The sequence below is a fragment of the Rutilus rutilus genome, assembly GCF_951802725.1.
Source record: "Rutilus rutilus genome assembly, chromosome: 17".
In the NCBI taxonomy this organism is placed as follows: domain Eukaryota; kingdom Metazoa; phylum Chordata; class Actinopteri; order Cypriniformes; family Leuciscidae; genus Rutilus; species Rutilus rutilus.
In genome coordinates this window covers 19,513,060-19,539,201 of record NC_140230.1, presented here as the reverse complement: position 1 = coordinate 19,539,201, position 26,142 = coordinate 19,513,060, and the positions used below count along the sequence as shown (strand labels likewise).

At 41.5% G+C, this 26,142-nt stretch overlaps 1 protein-coding gene across 1 annotated transcript; it reads right to left on the bottom strand.

Moving 5' to 3' along the window:
- Positions 1–3,150: 3,150 nt before the first annotated feature.
- Positions 3,151–4,665, bottom strand: LOC311276166 (ictacalcin-like). Its single transcript, XM_084385707.1, has 3 exons — positions 4,364–4,665; positions 3,655–3,785; positions 3,151–3,401 (listed from the first exon to the last, which is right to left on the bottom strand). Exons 1-3 carry the CDS (start codon positions 4,368–4,370, stop codon positions 3,258–3,260), a joined length of 282 nt encoding a protein of 93 aa, XP_084241833.1. The 5' UTR covers positions 4,371–4,665; the 3' UTR covers positions 3,151–3,257.
- Between the last annotated feature and the right edge of the window lie 21,477 nt (positions 4,666–26,142).

Genomic DNA, 26,142 nt, shown 5'->3' with positions numbered 1-26,142 from the left:
TCCCTGGCAAAACGTTTTGGCTGAGGGCAAAGTGAAGTTTCATAGCTTTATATATTTAGTCTATTTAACTTTAACGTTGTAGCCTAGAGAGCTGTCTTATGTTTGACTGAATCGTTTGCTAGCTTCTTATACCTTTTAGGCTACTTATACTTTTATAATGGCTATTTTTGATCATTAAAACTGACATTTAACAAAAAAGGTTATGTCATTTTATTTTATATATATAAAACATATAAAATATTTTATTATACATTTTTATACATTTTATTTGTTGCCTACATTCTCGTCACTGTATATATAATAAAATAAAATGACATAACCCTGTCTCTTTTTGCTAAATGTCAGTTTTAATGATCAATATTATAATGTTTTTTATGTATCATATTTTTAAAATGAAAACAAAAAGAGTCAGGGTTGTGTTTTATATTTCGTGTTGTTACATATGCAGTGAAGATAATCAATTGCGTTGCCTGAACCACATTTGTGTGGCCATTAATATGTTTAAGATTTTTTTAAATGAAAATGAAAAGAGGCAGAGTGGTGGTTTATAACATATTTTGTTTTATTGTAGCCTAAATATATATAAAGAGATAACCGGAGTAGCCAGAGCGAGTTGAGTGACGCTATCAAGTAGGCCTACGCCGCTGTTCCATTTGCAGAATTATCGGACTTGCGTCCTCCCGTCCTCGGGAGTTCGTTCTCCTGAGTCGAACTTGTCAAGTCCGAACTACCAAGGACTCAAGTCCGAAGTTTGCGTACTTGGTATTGAGAAACGGCCTATCACTGGGAAACGCTCAGCATTAAGCTTTGCGCGTTATTCTGAGTCCATCTGCTTGCCTGCGAGTTTGGTCTTTTATATCACTGTAATTAGTCCATTAAGCTACTTTAAGCTTTTATATGCCCAGCAGGGGAATCCTGAAGTATTGAGGGAAACCCTAATAGTCTGCATGCAGCACATTGCCACAATATAAAGTTAAGGCTAAACAACCAAGAGAAATATATGTCAACCTCAAAAATGTAACATTGGATCTGTACATCCGCATCGGGGGAATAACATTATAATCTCGTTCATGGTAAAGAAAGATGCATGTAGGCTACACAGGAAAAGTAACAGTGAAGACACTGAATTTAACATAAAACAGCCGTCATAATAATTACAAATACCCTTACATTTCTGTAAATGAGTTTTATGAATGAATTGCTCTAACTGTTGCTGGTCTTCGTCAACAACACGCGCTTTTGCACCCCCTGCTGGTGAGGTTGACTAACAGCAGATGGAGAGTATGCTCGGTAATCTACTGCTTTTCCTGCAGTTCCTGGATGTCAACGTAGTATTTTCTGTCGAATTTGAACCACTGAATTTGTGGAAGCGAATTTTCAAAGCGAAATAAAATGGATCGAAAATTGCCTGTTGAATATTATAGGTTGTTAATTTTTAAACAGTTTGAATATTTTGGAAGTTAAATATGAAAGGTGAATATGGATTATTGAATTTTTAATAATGAAAATTTGTTTGAAATGTTTTTAATTGAAATATTCACAGCTTAAATATTCAACCATGTTTAATTTCAGCCCATAAAAATGCAAGCCCTAAAAATACAATGCATTAAAATGCAAGCATGGTTAATGCAATGCCTATTTTTTTCAAGTAGTGCAATTCAACAGGCTTTTTTGTTTCAAAAACATTTGGCATTATTTTACTTCCATAAGCTTGTCTCTGTGAGCTTCACCCAGGCAGACGACACACTCGTTGTCCTTTTCATCAGGATGCAAAGGGGCTCTGCATGTGCCACATTTGAAGCAACGTCACTTATGAATATTATTATTAGACCTTTTAAATGTTCTTCCGACTGGTTGCCCACTGAAGCTACAGTAAGCAGGGTTGAGCCTGGTCAGTAGACTTTCTGGATGGGAGACCTCCCGGGAAAGGTTGCTGCTGGAACAGGTGTTAGTGAGGCCAGCAGGGGGTGCTGCTCACCCTGTGGTCTGTGTGGTTCCTAATGCCCCAGTATAGTGATGGGGACACTATACTGCACAAGCACTGTCCTTCGGTTGAGGCATACACTGAGGTCCCAACTCTCTGTGGTCATTAAAAATCCCATGGCACTTCTCGAAAGAGTAAGGGTGCAACCCCGGTGTCCTGGTCAAAATCTCTTAATTGGCCTTTATCAATCATGGCCTCCTAATAATCCCCCTCATTTGAATTGGCTCTATCACTCTCTCTCCTCTCCACCTATAGCTGGTGTGAGCACACTGGCACCGCTGTTCTGTGGCTGCCGTCACATCATTCAGGTGGTTGCTGCACACTGGTGGTGGTTGAGGGAGAATCCTGATATGATAATTTGGATGTGAAGTAGTATATAGTAAAGCGCTATATAAGTGCCTCATTCATTCAAATGAGTCACTGAACACTTGCATAATATTTGTGCAGTTCTAAACCAATTAACATGACATACTGAAAAGGAGATAAACAGAAGGGAATAGCCTACATCACCCATATAATATAATATAATATAATATAATATAATATAATTAATATAATATAATACAATATAATAAGCTCACTAATCTTCCATTATTGAAACAAATTTCTTTAGCATTGTTTAGAACAATGAAAGGTAGTGACCACAAGAATACAAGTACAGATACAGAGGGTCACAATCACATTTTTTGAGGCCGCTATAGGGGAGTGGGAGAAAGACATGAGTTTGGCTTCAGCATTCCCTGGCATTGTTCTCAACAGCAGCAGATCACATAGCAGTCAGTGTTCAGAGACAATGGGCTGGGATTCAGGAATGATGCACAAAGTCTGTGACCCAGACTAAAATGCATGTGTGAGCTGTCTGAACTTAAAGCAACTTGCACTGACATATCTTAAAACATGCCATTGTTTTGTCTGAAGATAGTATTGTTTTCACATTTCCTAGGAAATGATCAGTCCATATATGTGTCACTGTTATTTTATAGTGTAATTTTACAATTCATTGTAAGTATGTTATGTTAGCAGTGTCAATGGAAAGTGAACGTTTCCATATGAAAACGAAGCATAGTTTTAATATATCCATAGAATTTAACCATTTAATTAAACTGCAGCCACAAACACAATAAACATACATTTACAGTTAAAGAACACTCACACTCACACTCACATATTGTAAGAATACAGTTTTAATTCAAAACATTCAAAACATTTATTCTTTTTTTTTTTTTCAGATGTACCATAACTTTACAGACAAAACCTTTCTGTAAGGACAAAGTTATTTACTCTTAGCAAAAAATTCATTGCAAAGCATAGTGATGCAGGCAATCATGGTGACATACTCCTGAAAGTCCACAGCACCATCAGCATTTGCATCCAGATCCTTAAATATCTTGTCCAGAGCTGTCTTGTCTTGGGATTTCTTTAACAAACACACAAAAGCGCAGTCAGAGACACGATCAGTGCAGTGATGAATCAAACGGCCCATATTTATTAGCTCAAAATATATTCATTATGAGAATTAATACAAAAGAATGAATCTTATTTATTTTTAAATAATGTTATTTATTTAATAATAAAAAAAAAATGTCATTATAGAAAGGAGCGATTTAGGTCATAATGAAAAGAGTAATTATATTTTAAATGGACAATGAAACGATTATGTAGAGACTCACTGTAAATATGTCTCCTAGCTCTACGGTGAGCAGGTCCTTCAGCTCGCCTTTGCTCAGAGTGAGCTTGTCTCCCTCTTTTCCTGAGTATTTGTGAAAGACTGCAATCAGCTGAGCCATCGCTTGCTGAGTTTCTGTGAAATTAGAGTGATACAAAATAGGTGCGCCATTAATAACAATAATCAAACAAAGGCTATGTATCCACAACATCCAAAATTATTAGTAGTGGAGATGTCAAAAATACGCATATATGAAATGTCACGCCCAGCAACAGCATAACAAACGGTTAAAGTTACACCCCTCTGGAGTCAAACATAAGAAGGAGGAGAGAAGGGATGGACCTGTAATTGTCTACAGAGTGGGAGTTTTCAGAAAAGGGGGGATTAAAAACGACAGTTCTGATCACGGCCAACACCCTGCACTTACCCTTTAATTAAGACAGAAGTGAAAGATAGAAAGAAAGAAGGAAAGAAAGAGATCTACTCGATTTTGACATTTTATCCACCACTAACTACGAAAATGGTAAAATTGACAAAAGACATATCTACCAATAAATTAATGGTTGAAAAACATATAACAAAATACTGAACTAGCCTTCAAATCAATATCAGAAAATAAAGGTTGCAAGAACGCTTAACACATTAAATACAGCAGCAGTGCACTACATTACACTTAGTTCACTTTAAGCAGATAGTAAAATAAAGTCGCTTACCTGACATGGTGTAGCAGAAGTTCACGGTGAGCAAGAAGTAAAAGAAAAGGAGACCAAGCGAGTGAGGACTGAAGGGACAGACTGACTGTTATATGCAGTAAAATGCCACACCCCCCGAATTCACCCTCCCACCATCCCAACCCTTTAACCACAAACACACCTACATTCACATCCCTCTCTCTTTTACTCTGCCCTATATGCTCTCTCATTGTTCACTACCTTAAACCATTGAAACTCTTGTTTACATTGAGCTTGTAAAAAATGAAGCAGGTGTGTTTGGCATTTCTTGTCCTTGTAAAGTCTCTAACTCAACTGGTTAAACCAGCTCCTGCAAATACAAAGCTTATACTTGAGCCTTTGGACAAATCCATTGTCAATACCTTCCCCTGACGGTCAGTGTAAGATGGGCATATCTGAGAACCACTTTAGCGAAATTGGAATCACTGAAATAATCTTATAATGCAGAAATTGTATCTAAAAGTGAGTATGTTAAAAGTTATGTAGAAACTTTTTTTTATGGGCTACTCGTTTATGCATGCCAATGCATGTTTGCTGGTATACAAAACTGCTCAAGTTGAATGAAAATGTGACGAAGTCTTTAGCTAAACGAATACAGATGTATTCATCAAAATGACCATGTCCATATTTTTTTCTTTACGACTGGTATAATAACTTTTACATAAAAACATAGATTGGTCTAATTTTAATCTGAAAAGTAAGACTGATTACCCCATGTCTAACTGCTAGTTGGTCAGACTAGTTCTTAAGACACATTCTTAACATAAAGGGTGGATTTATGCAATTGGCAAAATCAAATTTTTCACAGCTAAAGGGCACAAGTTTAAACCATTAGGTAATGAAATCGCACACTGTATGTGTCATTAATCAGAAAAAGATGTCATGAATATACTGCTTGAAGTTATGTTGCAATCATAATGGAGTTGCTCCAGCAGTCTTAACCAGCCATGCATGGTTTAAATGCACAGGATTAGTCTATTGAAGTGCAAAAAAAGTATTGTCACCGGGACAGTATCCTCAAATGTACACCTTTGTACCTAATCTACCCCTAAAGAGAGTGCATTTTAGAGTCTTAAAGGGACAGTACATCTAAAAATGAAAATTAGGTCATAATTTACTCACCCTCATGTTGTTCCAAAATTGTATGACTTTCTTTTTTTTTTTTTTTTAGATACAGTGAAAGTTAGTGACGGCCAATGTTGTTTTGGACCCCATTGACTTTCATTGAATGAACAAAAACAGTTCTTTACAATCTGCCAGTGTTGTAGTCGAGACCAGCTCACTCGAGTCCGAGTCAAGACCGAGACCAGAGAGGGTCGAGTCCGAGTCGAGACCGAGACCAAAGAGAGTCGAGTCCGAGTCGAGACCGAGACCAGAGAGAGTCGAGTCCGGGTCGAGTCGAGACCGAGCACGAGAGGTTGGATAACCTAAGGTTGGGTCTAAAAAACCAGACCTAAAGATATCTTCAAGAATATGTTAAATATTTGGTGGTAACAATAAAATTGGCACCATACTCAAACAGTAAATCAAATATACCATGGAATCATGTACACTGTAATGGTATAAAGGCCACATAGTAGGTGGTGTAAAGGTAATTTTATTACAATTATTACTTACAATTATTACAATCAGTGAGTGCTCTTGTCCACATTACAATACAAATAATAGAGAGAAATATGTAAGGGATAATGTATAGCGAGGCGGTTGTTATAGCGAATACAACCCCGACAGGCTGATCGGGACTTGAATCAGCCTGTCAGGGGTTGTATTCACTATAACAACCGCCTCGCAATACATTATCCCGCTTATTACATACCTACCAAATAAATCAATAATTTGACGCAAAATATTGATTTAAAAAGGAGCTTATTGATTTAAAAACTATTATATTGCTTCCAACTGCGTCTGCATCCATAGCAACGCTCTGTTTTTCATGGCAACGGTGTGTTATTATACTTCGCAGCGGACTGTTATCAAGAAATATCAAGAAATAACAGACCGCATTCTACATTGGAATTCAATCAAGCCAAGTAATAAGTAGGCTTAGTAGGCTATATTAGTATGGTCCTGCCTATTGTTAATGTTTAGTGTTAAGAGTTCTGTGTTCAGCCGCTTTGTGTTTTAGCGCCACCATCTCATAACATTTTGTAACAGCAGCGGATCATTTAATGCTTGTTTCATCTCACTGCATGTTGCATTTTGATGCAGGGTAAAAATAAAATCTACACACTAGTCGAAAACCTTTTTACTGTAGTAAACCAGTGTATAAGATAATAAGACCATATGATCCAATAGATCTGTGGAAAATCCAAACAACATTATAGCTCAATCTGATTAACGTTTAGTTATGGAGGGCACATGCACATGATCATCGTATCTGTATTCATTTTATTATTTAATTAAACGAGATTTGTTTTTCTCTGTGACACTTTTGTCCTACGTTGTAAATATTAAAATAACACAGTTGAGACGAATAGCATGTGACTTTCTGGAAAGCGGGATCAACACAGGCGGATGGCAGTTGGACAAAAAAAGTAGTCCCTTTCAAACGCGAATAGCGCGTCAGGCGCGAGTGATTTCAATGTTAAGTCAATGTAAAGACGCGTTTACGCGCGTCCGGGGCGTTTAGCGCGGCTCGGTGGACGCGAATTCGACTCAGTCGCGCGTCCTACTGCACACGAAGTCTGTGTAGCTCTTATATGCAAACTGAATTATGGATGATAAGGCAGACATTTTCAATACATAGTTGAGCTAGAGGCTCCACATCACATCTGACCAGGCTCCTGCTGCATTTGCGTGGCGCGAACGTTAGTCTCAAGTCATGCGCAGTTGCGCACAAGAAAGTCAGCAATCATTGGACGTTTCAATCAAACAACAATTTAAAGAAATATTAACATACAGTAGGCTAACAATCATGAAATATTTTGAATGGGACTCGAGTGGACTCGGGAATAAGCCCGAGTCCTAATATGTTCGAGTACGAGTCAATTCCGAGTCAAAATGCTCACGAGTCCATGACAAGACCGAGACCATTAAAATATGGTCTCGAGACCGAGTCCGAGTCTCGAGTAGCCTAGGCTACACAACACTGCAATCTGCACTATCCCTTTAAGGTACTGATATCAACACCTTAGGAGTATATAAGGTACAAATGTATTCCTTTGTGGGTATTGCCCTAATAACAAGATGTTGTACTCCTAAAGAGACAATAATGTACTTTTTTTTCTGACAGTGCACAGCCATACAAAACTAGTCACACAAAATACTATATAAGAGGAGAAATAAGGAATACTGTATTCATTCTGATTTGAATGAATGCTACTAGATGGCATGAAAGTGCGTATAGCACGAATGATATTTCTCGTATCATACGCCAAAATGAGTTTTTGTGTAGGCTACATATGATACGCAGTTTTCGCGTGCATATGATACGCACTCTATGGCGTGTAATATGCACGCCCTCCTCATCCCTAATCCTACCCAAGGGGTTTACAGTGCGTATCATTTGAACGCAAAAACTCGTTTTGGCGTATAAATGATACGAGAAATATAATTCGTGCTATAGATACGCACTTTCATGAGATCGTGTTGGAGCAATGTGTATCTTGTTTTACAGCTGTGATGCGGAAGTGTGGGCTTGTACACTAGCTGCAGCTTTTATTAATAGCAACGCACTGCTGAAAAAGTGATTAAAGAAATAGATGGGAATAGAGAGAAAAAGGGAAAAGGGGAGGGACATTGCATGTCAAACCGACATAGTAAAAAGTCCATGTGAAAAGCATTCAAAAGTACTGGTATTTCAGGACCAGTGACCGATTTGAAGACAGAGCTATAGAAATAAGAGAAGTCAGGGAGGGAGAAAGGAGGGGGGGAAAGGAGGCGGAGGAGAGGACTTGCCTTATTTAACCTCTGTGTTTGGTGACTCATTGGAGTAGAATTTCAGTTTTTTTTTTTTTTTTACCACAGTTGTTCTTTGTGCACGTTAATGCATTTAACTTTTTTTTGGTGCGCTGTTTATTTCCCTTAAAGGGATAGTCAGCAATTAAAACGGCAAAAACAGCAGTTTTGTCATCATCTACTCGATCACCATTCTTTAAAATATCTTCTTTTATGTTTTGCAGAAGAAAGTCATACAGGTTTGGGACTGTAAGAAAGAGTTGATAAAGAATTTTCATGGGTGATCTGTTCCTTTAAATGAGTGAGAAACATACACACATGCACATCTATGTGTTCATGCAATGGCAAGTTTGATGCAGCAGCTGGGAGAAGACAAACAAGAGCTCATGATTAAATCGCATGCACTCTGTGGCCAGTTTCCTCATGAGTCACCATCAAAAACAGTCTCTGAGTAAGTGGGACCTCCCTGGCGCCATTTTGACCACGAGTGTTAGTTAGGGTCGGCTTCAAACTCTCAGTGTATCACAGTGTGCAAGCGTGGATGAGAACATGAGAGAGCAGGACATGGTGGAAATACTTGTTCTGGCCGGAGGTTGGCCTTTCTATGAAGATAAGCGTGTTGTTATGAAGAAATGTGCACAAACTCATTCACTTTTCATATCAAGTATAAAGATGAAAGTTATTGTGTATAGATATGAAAACAAGACTTTCCTTCAAGTCAAAAGACATTATCTTTGCTCTGATTGGCTACAGTTGACATGAGCCACTTATTATACTGTGTTGAGCTAGCATACAAAACACACAAACATCATGACAAACAAAATAAATATCCCTCCCCTTCCTATTCATATATTAAATACAGACATCTGCGTCACTAATGAGAACTTTAAGCAAAATTGGAAAAAGATGTTAGTTTAACAGAAGACACATTTATGGGTTTTTTTTTTCCTGCCATAATGAACAAGCAGTCTTGTTGCTATATGTCACACAACACAACATGTGGAAATATGTTTAAAGCTCACACTAATTTGCATAATATCTTAAGCAGAGACTTTAAGAGAGACCTGGACAAGTTGTCACACAAAGAAATTTGCAAAAGGCCTTTTTCGTAAAGGTCAGGTTGAGGCAAGTTGTCACATGTTTTAAATGTAAAAAAATATATGCAATTTATTAATACATTTTTTTTGGGCCAAAATTTGTTCGATTCTTTAGTATGCTATCTTCTATGTTTTTGCTGTTTTGTGAATTCTTTCGTTCTCTTACGAGAGTTCTCTCGTACTGCGTTTTATCAAAACGCTACGGGAAAAGTCTCTTTTCACGAAACACTGAAGCAAAAAATTATCCTTTAATTTTCATATATGTAAAACGCGTTGCGGCAGCAGCAGTCAGCTATGGCGAGACGGCTTGCTCGCTCATTGGCTGCTCTGCGGCAACTGCTTAAGCCTATCGAGCGAGGCCTGAGATGACGTCAGGCCAATGAGGGCGCTTCGCGCCCTCCTCGCCACTTCCCGCCGAAACGGGCGTGGCTTACCTCTATAAAAGGAGCTCGAGAAGGCTGATTCACTTGATTTTAATCTCTTCAGCGAAGCGCACGCATCGCTGGATCACGGAAGCAAGCGTCGTTCGAAGCAAGCACTTCAGCGGGACGAGCCCTCGAAGCCGCTGGCCAACGCCGCCTTCTACAGGCAGCCGTACCTGCTGCGCTTTCCGACGCCTATATCCTTTATTGCTATTGCTCTGTTTTCTGTGTGTGTGTGTGTGTGTGTTCGCTGCAACACTCACCCCTAAAAGAGCTGCGTCTTTTTCAAGACGCCTTCTCAGGCAGCGCTCGCGCTCGCTCCGAGCCAATTGCCTACGGTGACTCTGAGGACTCGCCAGGCATCCTTTCCGAGGCTGCCCTTCCTGGAAGCGGACGGCGGGATTAGTTTTTCTTTACGTTACAAGAAAAGCTACCCTGCCTCTGCACGCGTCATTCACCGGCGAAGGAGAAAAGAGTGTTCTTAGTCCCACCGTTGGTCGGTCTGAACTCTTTTCTCTCACATTTCTCAGTTCCCTGTTCGGCGACTGGAAATATTATTGCAGAAAGTGAGTCTGTTACACGCTTGCCTGCCAGCAAACGCCGAAGAATACATGTTGACGCCGCTTTCAAAGCCTGTATCCCCCTGTGGCTCAGTGGTGGAATTATAGTGTCTCCATGCGGGAGACCGGGGTTCGGATCTCGGTCTAGCGGCATATATATTTATGCCGCCAATGCTTTGCTCTGTAAGCCCCCTGAAGGCGACTGCAGAGATGCATTTTGCAGCCAGCGAGCGCGTAGTACCCGCTTGCCTGCAACCGAACACCGTTTCTACGGTTCCCGCGCGTCACTGGCGAAAGAGAATGGAGTGTTTTCAGCCCCGCTGAATCTGGGCGATTTCCACTCTTCTCACATTTGCAGGCGTTCTGAAAATGCAAATCACTCTGTTTGTTCCCCGAGAGGCAACTGCAGACGTGTTTTTTGCTGGCCACGAGCACGTGGTACATGCCGTCTATGTATCTTCACTGTGGTCCAGTGGTAGATTCTTAGACTTGCACGCGGGCAATCGGAGGTTCGAACCCCAGGCCGGCCGGCAGAAAATATATATGCCGCCGAATGCAAATCACTCTGTTTGTTCCCCGAGAGGCAACTGCAGATGTATTTTTTTTGCTGCCCACAAGCACGTGGTACATGCCTGACAAGCAAACGCCAGTGCGGATAATACTCGCGCTGACTTTGTCAATGTATCTTCACTGTGGTCCAGTGGTATATTCTTAGACTTGCGCGCGGGCGATCGGAGGTTCGAACCCCAGGCCGCCGAATGCAAATCACTCTGTTTGTTCCCCGAGAGGCAACTGCAGACGTGTTTTTTGCTGCCCACGAGCACGGCCGATGATGCTATATGTGTAGAGAAGATGCCCACTGCTAGTGCCCATCCCTACACACTAGCACAGCCCTTCACACAGGGCCCGCACTCATATATTCGACTCGGGTCGATCACGCACGCAACATAGTGAACGTGCCCACTGCCTAGTGCCCACAAACACTATGTTCTGCATGCCTTGTGGTTTCTGTAAAGACGAAACCTGTGTGCATTCACTCTGCTCAGACAGACAGTGCACTCATTGCAGTAACTGTGCCCGCTCTCCCGCGCCCACACTTACTCACGGTATTTCTGGTGTCCCGGCCACGGCCGATGGTTCTATAAATGTAGTGTCGATGCCCACTTCTCAGTGCCCATCCCTACACACAAGCACAGCCCTGCACTTAGGGCTCGCGCAAATAAAATCGACTCAGGTTGATTGCGCTCCCCACATAGTAAAAGTGCCCACTACTCAGTGCCCACGAACACTATGTCTATCAGATCACAGGCTCTCTGTAAAAACGAGACCTGTCAGCGCGCGCGCTGCTTACACAAGCAGCGCGCCCCAAGCAGTAAATGTGCCCGCTCACAGCCCACATCTACTCGCACACATGAGTCCCACGGGACTCGCGCAGCCCCCCCTCACTCAGCCAAACACTGTTGTAAGGTCGAGGGCGAGCGCTCCGCCCGCTGTATTAAGCGCGCCCCCCGCCTCAAATGCCGCAGGCATAACGCCTATGTTTGTGAGCCCCATAGCACCTCTGTCGCACGGCGAACAGAGCGCGCTCTGTATCCGGCCCTTAGCCAACCATGCAGATGCATGGGCAGCGCTTCCAGGGGTTTCGGACTGGGTCTTAGGCATTATAAAGAGAGGCTTCTCGCTACAGTTTTGTCGACGCCCTCCGCACTTCACAGCGCGCGTCGAAACTTCGGTTCCGCTGAATGTAGCACACCTACTTCGCGCCGAAATATCAAAACTGATAAGCAAAGGGGCGATAGAGCTTGTTCCCCGAGTTCAAAGCGAACAGGGGATATACAGCAGATACTTTCTAGTCCCCAAAAAGGACGGCGGTATCAGGCCCATTCGGGATCTCAGACGACTGAACAGAGTATTAGTGAAACGCCGTTTCAAAATGCTCACAACCAGCAAAATTCTCGCGCATGTTCGCCGAGAAGACTGGTTCATGTCGATAGATCTGAAGGACGCATATTTTCAAATACAGATAGCGTCACATCACAGGCGATTCTTGAGATTCGCCTTCGAGGGTCAGACATACCAGTATACAGTCCTGCCTTTCGGCTTGTCCCTGGCACCTCGTACATTTACGAAATGCATGGACGCAGCGCTCGCTCCTCTCAGACTCAGAGGTATGCGAGTGCTGAACTATTTGGACGACTGGTTGATCCTAGCCCAATCACGATCTCAGCTCATAGAGCACAGAGCCATTTTACTCGATCACCTCGAGAATCTTGGTATCACGGTCATTTGGGCGAAGAGTTCACTGAACCCCAGCCAAACGATTCCGTTTCTGGGTATAGTTCTGGACTCACAGTCTATGACAGCGCGGCTGTCGCCACAGCGCGTGCTGAACATTCAGCGCGCGGCGATGTCTTTCCGCCGCGGCGCTTTCACCCCGCTCAGAAAATTTCCTCAGCATCGTCAGTTCTCCGGCTGGGCTTGCTCCGCATGCGCCCGCTGCAGTTCTGGTTGAAAGCGCGGGTTCCGCGCAGAGCGTGGGTGTCCAGTCATTTACGCCTCAAGGTCGATCAGGACTGTGTCACAGCCCTGGTGCCTTGGATGGCGAAAGACTGGTACCAATCAGGTGTAAGCCTGGGGACTTCCTCGAGGGTGAGGATGGTGTCTACGGACGCATCCACCTCGGGATGGGGAGCGCTGCTCGAGGGCAGACCGTCCTTCGGCCTATGGTCAGAACGGGAAAAGCTCCAAAACATAAACTGCCTAGAAATGCTGGCAGTGCACAACGCGCTGACGCGTTTTTGTCCCCACATCAAGGACCAACACGTCATAGTCCGTTCGGACAACATGGCAGTGGTGTCCTACATAAATCGCCAGGGCGGTCTGAATTCCATACCCCTGTACAGGCTGGCGAAACGCCTCCTGCTATGGGCTCAGCACAACCTGCGCTCGCTGAGAGCAGTACATGTGCCCGGGCTGCTGAATGTGGGCCCGGACAGACTGTCCAGGAACAACGTTCCTACGGGCGAATGGTCTCTACACCCACAAACAGTCCAGCTGTTGTGGGAGAGATTCGGCAAAGCGGAGGTGGACCTATTCGCGTCCCGCGAAAACGCTCACTGCCCCGCATTCTTTTCAAAGACCGACAGCGCTGTCCCAAAAGTGGCCGCGCTGCCTGCTATACGCTTTTTCCCCCATCTCCCTCCTGCCTCAGGTGTTGGAACGGGTCAGGAAAACGAAATGCCCAGTGCTGCTTGTAGCACCGTTCTGGAAGAACCAGGCATGGTTCCCAGTTCTGATGCAGTTAGCAGACATCGCTCCATGGCCAGTGCCGTTGAGGAGAGATCTCCTCTCGCAGGCCAGGGGCTCGATCTGGCACCCACACCTGGAACTATGGTCCCTTCATGTGTGGGCGCTCAACGGATACCCGTTGGTCTCGCAGAGGGAGTCATGAATACCATCACGGAGGCTAGAGCGCTGTCGACCAGGCGACTCTATGCTTCAAAGTGGTCGGCTTTCTCCGGCTGGTGTACAGCTCGGAGCCTTTCACCCCTCGAATGTGAGGTAACGGAGGTTCTCTCCTTCCTACAAGAGCTGTTGGATAAGGGCAGATCCCCTTCCACGCTCAAAGTGTATGTGGCGGCTATTTCAGCGTTCTCCGGTTCAACGCTGGGTCAGTCACTGGGAAGGAATGATTTAGTCATCCGCTTCCTCAGGGGAGCTAGGAGACTGAATCCACCCAGACCTCCTTCAGTCCCTATGTGGGACCTTTCTACGGTCCTGGCGGCCATGAAAGGTGCCCCTTTCGAGCCTATCCAGTCTATTAGCCTCAAACATTTGTCTTTCAAAACAGTGTTTTTGATGGCTCTCGCTTCAGTGAAGCGCATAGGCGATCTGCACGCGCTCTCTGTGAGCCCGGCATGCTTGGAGTTTGGTCCTAATGACTCTAAAGTCATACTCAAACCTAAGCACGGCTATGTGCCGAAATCCCTCAACACGCCTTTTCGGGCTCAGGTTATTTCCCTGGCTGCCCTGCCGGCATCGAGTGAGGAAGGGGACTCGAGTTTTCTTTGCCCTGTTAGGGCTTTAAGAGCTTATATGTCCCGCTCTGCTGTCTTCAGACAGACAGAGCAGCTCTTTGTCTCGTTCAGCGGACGTTCCAAAGGAATGGCTGTTTCGAAACAAAGTCTATCCAGATGGATAGTTGACGCCATAGCGCTGGCTTATACTGCCAAGGGCATTCCATGCCCGTTGGGAGTTAGAGCGCAATCTACAAGAAGCGTTGCTTCTTCGTGGGCTTGGTCCAGCGGGATTTCCCTACAGGATATATGTACGGCGGCAGGCTGGGCCTCTCCGTCTACATTTATCAGGTTTTATAACCTAGAGGTTCCCGCCTTACAGGCTAAGCTTTTGTTGGTGTAATCTGTTCAGCCGTCTAGTCAGACCGCTGAAACCCATGCGCAATGCGCTACCGACTATCTTGGGCAGAACTGTGTAAGACCCACATTTCCCACATTAGTTCAGGTTCCCTACCCTGTCTATGTGATGTTATACTTGCATCTGTGGACATGTCTATTCTACGACGCTACAGTATAGGGAATTAAGGCTCCCACCCTTATTCCCTGACTCTGTGTGAGTCAATCTGGTGATTATGCACTGTGTGCCTGAAATAGCTTCCGGTGATCAGTGTTTTTATCCCAGCACGCACAGCGTTTTGCAAGGGGTTCCCGTAGCGTTTTGATAAAACGCAGTACGAGAGAACTCTCGTAAGAGAACGTACTCGGTTACTAACGTAACCTCGGTTCTCTCTAGAAGAGGGAACGAGTACTGCGTTCTCTGCCGTGCGTACGGTTCACTCTGGTTCGCTTCGGCGATCAAAATCAAGTGAATCAGCCTTCTCGAGCTCCTTTTATAGAGGTAAGCCACGCCCGTTTCGGCGGGAAGTGGCGAGGAGGGCGCGAAGCGCCCTCATTGGCCTGACGTCATCTCAGGCCTCGCTCGATAGGCTTAAGCAGTTGCCGCAGAGCAGCCAATGAGCGAGCAAGCCGTCTCGCCATAGCTGACTGCTGCTGCCGCAACGCGTTTTACATATATGAAAATTAAAGGATAATTTTTTGCTTCAGTGTTTCGTGAAAAGAGACTTTTCCCGTAGCGTTTTGATAAAACGCAGTACTCGTTCCCTCTTCTAGAGAGAACCGAGGTTACGTTAGTAACCGAGTACGTTTTATATAATTGTTTTAGTTTTGAAAGGAAGGGTTATGTTCTGTTTTGTGTGTTTAGTCTAGTTTTCCTGCCTGTTTGATTACCGTGTTTGTTGCCCTGATTGCTGATTTAAGTCACACCTGTTTGGAGTTTCTTTGATTATCTTCATGTGTTTCAGTTGCCCTTTGTTTTCCTCATTATTTTGTGTTGTTATCTTATCTGTGTTTTGTTTCCTGAGTATATGAAGTGTTATTTTGAGTTTTGTAGAATTAAAGAATATTCTGCTGTGCTTAAATCCTGCCTTATATTTTCCGTGTTTGCAACCCAGCGTGACATAAGGTTTGTGCCTAAACATAACCCCTACCCTGACAAATATTCAGTGTGACAACTAGTCTACACTTCTCTTTTAAGGGCCCTACACACCGGGACGAATATCGGCGCGCGTTATTCGCCAGCGTTTTTCAATGCGTTTTTTGTGTTCACACCCAAGCGATTTTCGCTGACGATGAGCCGAGTGAACATGCAAATTCATTCCCTGACATTAGATGGCGCTTAATGTAAAACAGAAACCACTCCATAACAATTCTCTTTTATCAAGATTTTTGTAGTCGCTGTCGCGTTTGTCATATAGTTCTTTATGTTCCGAGACCAGCAGCTCTACACTCATCTTGCCTTGCATCTTCCTCGTCTTATTTCTTCCCGGCAGTGTAGACGCTACTTGGTGTATATCTTCTTCGCCGTTACGTACGTGTGCACGGCAAGACCGTTTGTGTTTGCGCGCCCCCAAGTTGTGTTTTACTGTAACTTCAGAAGCTCCAGACACGTGAGCAAAAGCGCCAATCTCATTGGTCGGATCGTTTTTGACGCGGCGCGTCAAACCAAAAAAAGTTTTTTAAAAAATGACGCTTTTACGCGTGCCGTTTTTCGCGCCGGTGTGCACACTCATATTGGCGCCCTTTGTTTAGTCACGAGGCGTTAAACGTCGGCGAATATCGCGCGCGAAATTCGTCCCGGTGTGAACAGGCCTTTAGCCTGTAGTTAGTGATGGCCAAATGAAGCGTTTCGAAGCATTATTGCTTTCTGATACAATTGTGTCGAAAATGGTTCATTACTCGAAGCTTCATTCAGATAGAAATTGCAGCACCATCTCCTGGTGAAGTAAATGTAATGCAACAACGCTGACAACCATAAAATGCAAGTAACGCCCCGTTTATTACGTGTTTTTACCGAGGCGATCAAAGCTGAAACAGTGTTAGTGCTGTGAAACTCAGTTATGTAGGTGAATTTTACAGATACTGATGAATTTCATGTGTTCACCTTGATAATAAAACATGATGTGTGTGTGTAATTATTTCTTTAGACAAGGACAGAAGATCAGACCAGCTTAAAAAAAAGTTGGAAACCATCACAGAAATTCTAATGGTTTATATTAAAATAGGAACCATTGGCTTTTACCATTTAAACCACTACATTATTCTTTTTTGTAGTGTGTTAGGGACATATTCCATTAGGATTTAATGCCCCCACCAATACAACCCAACACATATCAGTAGACCCACAGAGACCACTATAATTCCCATTACAACCAATAAAATTCCCATGAAAACCATTAAATCCAATAGAATTTCTGTAATGGTTTCTATAGTTTTTTTTTACCTTCACTTTTATAAGAAATACAGCCGCCAGGTTTCAAACCTGTCAACACTGGATTGGGCTGTCAAAGCAGTCAGGTGGTTTACTACAGGAGTGAACCAGTGTGTTTGCTTCAGAAGTCATTTTCACGTGACTAGTGACGTAATGATACAAGCTCCGAAGCAGTGGTTCATTGCAAGGACCGTTCGAGTTTGAAGCAAGCTTCGGAGCGTCGGTGTCAGACGTAACATCACTACCTGTAGTTCTCTTCAATGAGAGCCATTTCCCAGAGTACCAACTATATGGAGATCATTGCATAAATTCAGATCAGCCTAACAATTCAAACTATATGATTGCCAAAGAAAAAAAGACACTACCATCCGATCAGCTGCAAAGGGAAGCACAAAGGGACTTCTTTCATCACAAGTTAATTACAGAGGGCCTGCTTGTGTGACTCAGACAGTTATCTAATATTTCTAATATAGCCCTATGAAGGGAAGCATCCAACCCTGTCACACAGCTGAGCGTGTGTGTGTGTGTGTGTGTGTGTGTGTGTGTGTGTGTGTGTGCTTGTGTGATGAGGCCTGGATTAGTGTGAATTTTAGGGGCATCGGTGGGACTTTACATCTCTGTGAAATATCATATTGCTTTAGACTGGAGAGCTGCACTAAACCTTCTGGCCTTTTCTTCTGTATAATATTGAATGAACAAATCAAAAAGTAGATATCCAGCTAACATTGAACATTATTAGACCATTCTTGGCAAGGTTCTTTCAAAGTTATGAACAAAGTTCTTCCAGTAATGTTAATAGAACATGTTCAAAGTGATCTGGTCTTTAATAACTTTATCAAAACATTAGCATAAAATTTTTATTTAATACATCATTCATGGAACGTTTTTCTGAAACATTTTGGTTGAATGTTTGTCTAATGTTTTTAAATGTTACTACTTGCTACTTTGTTTCAGATGGTTCAGAGAACATTCAAAAGTAACATTCCCATAATACTCGCAAAATGATAAAAGAAAGCATTCCCTTAATGTTTTTTTTCTAACGTTCATATAAAAAAAAAAAATAAAAAAACATTCTTAAAATAATTTAAAACCTGGATGCTTTTGAACTCTCTAAAATATTCAAAAATAACGTTTTCATACAAAGTTCTGTCTCTCTTGACGGCACACTGATAGGTCCTTATTAATTCGATATGCTTGCAATCACATCATTCTCTTTAAGGCACAGCTGATTGGTTCCTGCTGTATCAGTAACCAATGAGCTCGCTACTCAACCTTCAAATACTTGCAGCACGCTTTCAGAAACCCTCTACGTTCCCCAGACCATAGATATCATATAAAGGCTAGATGTCTCGTCCGCGCTGCTGGCCAATGGAGCTCGACATCCGCACACGGCGGCCATCTTAAGACAGGGTGCTCGCTCACTCATAACATGGTGCATGTACTTTTAAATAACCATAACTTGCTCAATTTTATACCGATTTTCAAACGGTTTGGTTTGTTATAAACGTCAGAGATGTAGCTATTATACTGCATACATATGAATAATTATGTTCAAAATGTTTAAGCATTCAGAATTATAGCCACGTTAATAACGTTTGTAAGAAACCAAACCGTTTGTAAATCCGTCCAGATTTCAGCGAGATAAGAGGATTTGTGTGCGTGCTGCTCACTCACCTTAATTCACAGAGCCCTGTCCTAAGATGGCCGCCGGTGATGCCGGAAGTGACTCCGCCTTAAGACATCTAGCCTTTATATGATATCTATGCCCCAGACAGTATAATGATGTAAAGTCTGATTAATTTCCACGAACCAGTTCTTTCGGACAGTTCGTTTCAATGAACCGGTTCAAAATAACGATTCACCGGTTCCTTACATCATTAGCAATTATGTAACAACGCATTTCTTTTCTAACAACTCAGTGTCATGTTATATCAAGGAAACATTCAAATTAAGTAATTTGTGTCAACGCATATTGAAACATTCAAATAATTTGTTTATTTATTTATTCAAATTTATTTGTGTGAACGCAAATTGCTTATTATAGCCTTTCATTCACTTCAGGGGCTGTGTACATTACACCGTTTTATACGTTTTGGCGTATAAAAAAAGTGGGTAACTGAAACCGCAAACTTTCAAAAGTACACGTTTTTGAAACCGGCCTCCATGTAAACAACAAAAGTGCTAATCTGTGAAAACAATGACATCATTCACATGAGTATCACATGTTCAATCTAAATGTTTCATCGCCATCTAATGGCCCGGCAGCAGAATACAGCGTTTTTAGTCGTTTTCGCAGATCCTTGTAAATGGGGAACGTTTTGGCAATGGTGTCATCTGTACGCATTGAAAAACTTCTCAATTGAAAAATAAGCATACCATTGTCCTGTAAACGTAAGTTAATGGTGTTTGTGGTCACAGTTTCATTTGCGGATCCTTTATGTCGGATACGTCTGACCAATATTGAAGAGCTATATATGTTGGATAAGATTCCTAAAAGTTTCGCACCTACAGCACACATTACAACACGCATTGATGCACAAACGTGGATATGATCTACATGTCTAAAGTATACAGAAAGAATAACCCAGTCTTATAAACTCCTTGATTTCACAAATACGACATAAAATATAATCTGCATGCACAATAAACTATAGTAAAATGCATCTCTCAACAGAAGGTTTTTCCTGGTTTTAGCATATTTCCAGAATGTGCCTCAGGCTGGCATAGTATCGTAAACTCACTCATCACTATCAGCTCCTCTGTAATCCTCGGCAAACTTCGACACTGGTTAAACCGGCTCAGTTGGTTCTTTTTGAGTCGGACATGCTTCTTTAGCAGTGCGTTTTGCGTCATCAACCCGAAATTAAACTCGATTCAGTTAAATTAGTGAAGCAACTCGATCGGTTACTTCCTGAGAACCGACTCAAAAGAACGGTTGGTTTAAGAATCAAACCATCATTAGACCTGATAAGATCTGCTATTGTAAATCATGTATGCTGTTTTGTACAGCAGCAGCATGTCTTACTTGCTCTGCAGCAGCAGCAGCAGCAAAAACCAACAGCAGCAGCAGCGTAGCAGATATTACTAGACCAAACATATCAACATTGTCATACCCATTACCATTCCAAACACTCCGAGAGTTGTCATGACAGAAATAACTTTATGGGAATGTTAGAAAACCGTTCCCAGAACATATTTTTGTTAGCTAGGTAGTGTTTGTGTGCATGAATTGATATTTCCTGTAGGAAACGTTTTGTGTTTTGTTATTTAACTTCTATTCTTTTGTACATCAGAATGGAAAATCACACATAATGTTCACACTGGCCTCCACCTCCCATGTCTCTCTTTGTCTCTCTGTGTTTCCTCCTCTCTCACCCTTTCTCTCTCTCTCTCTCTCTCTCTCTCTGTGGGCTGATAAAAGAAAATGTTTTCCTGCTGCCAGCTTCTCCACTCTGGCACACTGGCATATACAGAGGAAATCCTCCACTTTTAAGCATCTTGTCCTGTGCTGTTTTCTACTCTCTTGTGTGCTTCCATTATGTTTTCTCTGCTCTTGAGTACACTAAAAATGAAGTTTGTCTCAAGTGAAGTAAAGTCAAATTAAGTTTTGCTTAGTTGTATTTTGCACAGCTTATGGGGCTGCCTGGAAATGAAATGCTGCATTGCAATCAGATTGAGACAGTTACACACTGTACAGAGTATCATTATACACATAAGACATAGCAACATATCTATCAATATAAAATATAAATCAAGTATATTGAATAAAATCTGATTAGCCTTGTATTAGATTCTAAATGGGAGAATCAATGAATTGATGAAGTTTATTGAATCATTGAAATATTTTAACAGTATTATGAGGATGTCGATAGAATATGACTTCCACTACAACAATCCTATTAAGACCTGAGCCCTATCACCTACCCATTACACAGAGCATCCCCACATGGTGAGGAACGTTTCCAGTTATATCTCCACGTGAGCATGGTTTAGCACGGTGTGATTACCTTTATGTATCATGTGATCATGCTGCGTCACCAAGGTTACGAACAGCCTAATTTTGTTGCATCACGCCGGAAATACAAACTGTAACCGTGTCAACTGACACAAACTGAAACTGTTCTGCGCTATATGGTGATAAAGAATATTGAATAACATTCTAATCAAATGGAATTTTAAAAAAGTCAGATGAGGACCGTTTAATTGCCTTTGTTCAGCAACATTTACCTGCAACAAATTTTTCCCCCAAACAAATGAAATGAACCATTTATTCCATCTTATCTAAAATATCATCTATTTGGAAAGCAGTTGACTACCAATCACGCTATTTAGGGAACAGCCAAAAGTGTGATTGAGGTAGTGTGGTATTGAGGTTTCTCTGTGTTTCTCACCTCCACCATTGTCCCTGGCTAAGTTAACTATGACCATCCAGTCATCTCTCACTAAACTTACCGCAAGGTCAGCAACCCATTTTAAACTTTCCACAGGATGTATGTTTTTTTGGCTTGCTATACCATGTGAGCCATTTTTACACAGGGAAAGTCAGCATGTTTCTAAAGTACGCCGAAATTGTCAAGTCACCTTCATTTATATAGCGCTTTAAATACAGATTGTTTCAAAGCAGCTTTAATAAACAGTTCAGTTCTCATCCAATAGTGTCAGTGCATTCAAGTCAATAACACTGCAGAATATTAAGTGTCCCTAACTAGGCAAAGGTGACACTGGCAAGGAACCCAAACATCATGTGACAGAAATGGAGAAAAAACCTTGGGAGAAAGCAGGCTCAATCGGGAGACCAGTTCTCATCTGGCAAAACGAACAGACATGGTGTGATGATGATTACAGTCTGCATCACAATTTTATTTTACTGTAGAAGCACCTACATTTGGAACTTGAGTTTTTTTGCATTTAATTCTGCATTAATAGAAATACATGTGCAAAATGATCATGCAATCAGCAGGTCTCTGCAGAGTCTGCAAAATGAAGGTGTGTCGAACCCCTCCGAGACTAATAGCCCTGGGGTCTCTGTTAGTCTTAATAGGGCTTTTCACACTGTGCTTAACCCCAGGTTATCATCCTTCTACACTGAAAAAAAAAATTAATTGAATTTAATAAAGAAAAACATCGTAAGTGGTTGCACACATTTGATTTTAGCTACATTTAAACAAATGCATTAAGTTGAACTAAAATTGATTACGGTAAGTTAAACTTAATGCATTTGTTTAAATGTAGCTAAAATCAATTGTGTGCAACCACTTACGATATTTTTTTTTTATTAAATTCAACGAATCATTTTTTTCAACACCGCTTTTAACCCAGGGTAAAGGAACGTTTCACACACATTTTAGAAGGAGGGTTAGCACCGTTTTTTACCCGGGGTTATGAAACCTTTGCGGTGTTAACATTGTGGTGCCAAACTTGTACAGTGTGATACGATGCAGTGTTAGAATGTTACAGCTAGACACTTTTTTTTTGTGTGTGTGTGTGTGTGCTTTTGTGTGTTTTGGACAGTCAAGGAAACACTTTGTATTTTATAGTAAATTCAGCGTTTGAAAGGAAAAATGTTAAATAACCGAAAATGCAACAATTTGAGTGAAGAAGAGACCGTTTCATTCTTACCTTCATAGTCCGAAATGTCCATTCATTATACGAGGACGCATAATGAGCTTTTATGTAAGCAGGTCGCGTGCTGCGTTCATCCAAACAATGAAAATGACATCGCAAATATGCAAATAAGACTGTTAACCCATGGTTTAGGAATGTACAATGTGAAACGTCATTTTATGAGTATACCCTGGATTAAATGTTAACCCTGGGTAAATTATGAACAGTGTGAAATGTAAAGCAAGATATCCCAGAATTCCGTTTACCCGGGGTTTAGAATGACCCAGGGTTTACTATTTCAATATGAAAAGCCCTAAGGTAGCCCTGCTAGAACAGTCATAATGTGCACCAATTACCTCCATTCACTTCTGCAAATCCATGTTCCAGTCAGAAGCCTGCGGTCAGTGTTCGATCTGTATATGTAATACTTTTCCCATTGCAGCTCTGAAACTTTATATTACAGCATTATTACAGTGACAGTCTTTCTAGGGTAAATCACTTTTGTTGTTGTAGGTGTTTTCTTTTTTGCTACATGGATTTATGTAAATGTACATTTTAAACTCTTGCCTATATTTATCACCTCTGAACATATATGATTTTTATGCTTATGTTTGTCTGTCTTTGTTCAGTGTCTTTGTTTGCGTTTTGTTGGCTTTTCTTTTGTTCGCTCTTGAAGTTGAACAATTGAAACTGTCACCATGTTACCACACCTAAATCATGCCAAAGGAATGACATGGGTGGGACAGCAAATTAAAGATCAAGTCTTCAGTGACTGAATCTTTAGTCTTTAAAGACTAAAAGACTAAAGTCTTTAGTGCTCTGAATTTTGTTCTCTTCTTCATTTAAATAATTGATTTATGGAAATGCACCAAAGGGAAATCATTTCCTGCAAGTTATCAGGCATCTAAACGGGCAAAAGATGAGTCACCGCCAGCCAGTATTTGAATGCGGTTCAAAGTCATGCCTGTACACCTCATGCAATCACCTAGACTGCTTCACATTTTAAACAATCAGTCTCTTGCAGGCCCAGTGTGTTCTGACATTGAGTTACAGCAAATGACCTTCCAGTAAGAGATTAATGACTTTATAACATTAATAATTGAATATGCAATGTACTGTAGATTACAAGTCGAAAGAGTAGACATACCTACTCAATCTCGTCACCAACAACACTGTAAATGCACTCATGCATTTGCTAAGAATATACTTTTAAATCTATAAGTGTAATACAATTGTACTGTTATGGTGCTAATTAGGTGCAATTTTCCTCACATTATGATTTTTTTTTCCAGGTTTCATGTGGGGTGCAGAGTATTTCTTCCAAGCAAAATGCCATCTGTCCTTTGTAAACAAGCCTAATCGAGATGCTGTTTGTGTGCTTTGTGTGTTTAGGAACATGTGGGTGTGTTCGCTCTTACATTAGACTGCTATACAGGTGTGGAGGACAGGGACTGCACTCTGGGAAAAACAATATATACTGCAGAGAGACAGGTGTCCCTGCAGGAAGTTTCCATGCAGCATGCTTCATGAATTTATTGATATAATACATATAGTGCGGCTTAAAATGTCTGTGAACACAAAAAAAAAAAAAACTAAACTACTAAACTGTTCTTTATTTTACAAAAGCACAACATTTAGTTGCTATTGTGAGTTTACAAAAATAAAAGTAGTTACAATTTCTAATGATGTATTACACTTATCTGCATGACCAAAAATGATTGTTTCCATTGTTATCAGGAAAACGCTGGCGTCTCCATGTTATGCAGTAAGAGCGCTATGCTTTAGCTGCCACACTCCGCACAAACACTTGCGCTGCGTCCAAAATCGATTACTTCCTTACTATATAGTATGCGAAAAACAGTACGCCAACTGTATGTCTGAATTAGTATTCGAAATAGTTGTCATAAATAAAAAGGAATAAAGTTCAAATTGTAGTAGGCCTACCTACTAGCCTGGGTTTCCCCATGCTGCCTTGAGCGCAGCGCAATTTTATTCATGCTGCTAGGCAGCCTGGATACCATGGATCAGATTGTCGCCTCAGTGAGGGGACCAATCACAGAACGGGGAGGGAGCAGCAAGACGATGATGACGTCTATGCGACACACCGAAGCAGTTTGTTTATATCTTATGGATCCAACATGGCATCAGACGCAAAGTTACCTTTCGATGCAGCCTTAGATAGTGTTCTAAGTAGTTTAGTCTTCTTCAGCCATCGTCTTCTTCCTCATCGAATTTCTGTCGCTCTACATACGTCATCTGGTATAATTGAAACGATTGGCTACGTACAGACGCATTTGATAGACATTCGTAGAGCCCAATAAACGGCTCTGGGCATTCGTAAACCACGCCTCAAATACGAGAAAATGAACATGTGGTTCCCAGACCACGTCTCAGTGAGAAAGAGGTCTGACGTTAGCCAGGCTACCTACCTACACAGACAGTGCACGATTTCGGACCCACCATTGCGCACATTTATTTAGGTTAACATTAGAGCGAGTGGCCAAGTTACTTACATGTTTCAAATGACAAAACCATATTTAAGGTCAATGGATGATAGGTGAATGTTCGGATTTCCTGCCCGAACTATATGTGCCCACGGACTGCGTGACTTTGCCACTTCCTGTGGAGTGTTTTTATTTAAGTGACAAAACAACTAAAATATTGGTCGACTAAGCCTCTTCTCGTCAACTAATGTTTAGTCAACTATTAGGGGGCATTTCACATAGATTTTTATTTTCTCTGTGCAGGTATAGGCTACATGTTGTAACGTTTTGGTATAGCCTACACAAATGTGAGAAAAGAATTAGTGGCAGTTGGCTTACAGGTTTAAACCTGCTCCTGAAATACACCTTCTAAAGCTGCTATTATGTAACAATCTATTATCTTGCTCTCTTTGACTGTTATATTTTTTTATTACAGCCCCAAATTTCATCTTGGGTCTGTAAATGTGACATATGAGTGACTGATCGCCTGACAACAATCAGCTAAGCTGGATTGCCTATAATCAAAATGGGTGAGTTATTTGCCTTTGCACTGCAGCAGAAACGTCAATTTGAATAAGTCAATGAGATACTTCAAACAAAACTGCCTCCTGTCAAGCACACCTCTGTTTGATCTAGGCCTTTATGAAATACATACACGATAGTAGGGTAATTGTTTTTGTGTAAACTTTTTTTATTTGTATGAATTTGATTAAAATATAGCATATATTTGATGTAAATTTAAGAAAGATTTAAATTCTGACTCTTTCAGACAGACTTTTAAATGACTTTTTCATAGGGTAGGCCTTCTTTACCTAAAACATGTTGTGAATTTTTTTAAGGTTACTGTACATTCAC